At 40.5% G+C, this 1342-nt stretch overlaps 1 protein-coding gene across 1 annotated transcript in view; it reads left to right on the top strand.

The window, feature by feature from the left end:
* The first annotated feature begins 470 nt into the window (after window positions 1-470).
* fpgt (fucose-1-phosphate guanylyltransferase) overlaps window positions 471-1342 on the top strand; it is a 3823-nt gene continuing 2951 nt past the window's right edge. The window contains 1 exon segment of the mRNA XM_010795442.1: window positions 471-500. Coding sequence (XP_010793744.1) covers window positions 471-500 — 30 coding nt within the window.

Below are 1342 nucleotides of genomic sequence, written 5' to 3'. Positions count from 1 at the left end.
AAGATAGGCTATTCGTAGTGGCCATGTAGGAGTGTTGAAACCTGTCTTCCACTCATCCCCCTCCCGAATTCTGATGAGATGATAGGCGTTTCTGAGGTCCAGTTTGGTGAATACTTGGGCATCCTGCAACAGTTCAAACGCTGAAGACATTAGTGGGAGGGGGTATCTATTCTTAACAGTTATTCCATTGAGTGGACTATAGTCTATGCATGGACGGAGAGAACCATCTTTCTTGCCCACAAAGAAAAAGCCTGCAGCCGCAGGTGATGATGACGGTCTAATGAGTCCAGACTTAAGGGAAGAGTCAATATAAGTTTTCATGGCCACCCTTTTTGGTGCAGAGATGGAGTAAAGCCGACCTCTAGGGATCGAAGCTCCAGGCAAAAGGTCAATAGGGCAGTCATAAGGTCGATGAGGTGGTAGCGATGTAGCCTTAGTCTTGTCAAAAACCTATTTTAAGTCCAGATAACATGTGGGCAGCGTACTCTGACTTGATGTCAGTCAGTGCTAATTCTATTGGGTTTGTCTGTCTGACTTACAGACCATCCCACAGGCCATAAGACTGTTAAACACCTGCACTTTGAAAACAAAATCCATAACATTCATCTGGCTGCTACTTAGAAATGATTTGTCCAATATATCATATTCTAATCACTTGTATATAGACTCTTATTGCACAATTTCACTATTTTACTATTTTTCTTTTCACAATTTTTTCTGTTAATCTGTTTTATTGTGTTGCACTGTTGGAGGAGCCTGTGACCAAAGATTTTCATCATCATAACTACACTGTAGCTATGTACGCATGACCAATAAAAGCTAACTAAAATGTCACTATTAGACGTGATGAGTAGTTGAGTTTTTATGGTCTAATATGGAAAATTAATGATGTGTAGACTAACCAAATTTACACATGTTACCTGAAAACAATAAAAGAGGAAGCCGAAGCTCTCTTTGTTTACAAAAAAGCCTCAAATCCTACCGTCTTCCTGTGATGTGATGGGTATTAGGAGTCGAAAGCAAACCCTGAATGTGTACGCCGAAACGAACTGTTTGGGCACATTCAGGAGTTCGAGGAACCTAACCTACATACCTCACCGTCACGCGTTTTAAATGCCGTTCGGAGTTTGTACGTCGAAACTTTTTACCTTACTTTGAGTAGCTGCGTGGCGATAGGTTTTGTCCTGAGCTTGAACGGGCTATTAAAACGTTTATACCGTCATCGTAGCCAGTAGAATCTATTCTATTCTAGTATGAAATAACTAGGATTCAACCCTTTCACAAACAATGTCGTCAGTACATTTTGTACGGTTAAAATAACAATGAAACATTAGATGTCAAG

Source organism: Notothenia coriiceps, unplaced genomic scaffold (assembly GCF_000735185.1).
Source record: "Notothenia coriiceps isolate Sejong01 unplaced genomic scaffold, NC01 NC01_scaffold00037246, whole genome shotgun sequence".
NCBI lineage: Eukaryota > Metazoa > Chordata > Actinopteri > Perciformes > Nototheniidae > Notothenia > Notothenia coriiceps.
Note: the sequence above shows the minus strand (reverse complement) of the source record. Positions and strands in the feature narration are given on the sequence as shown.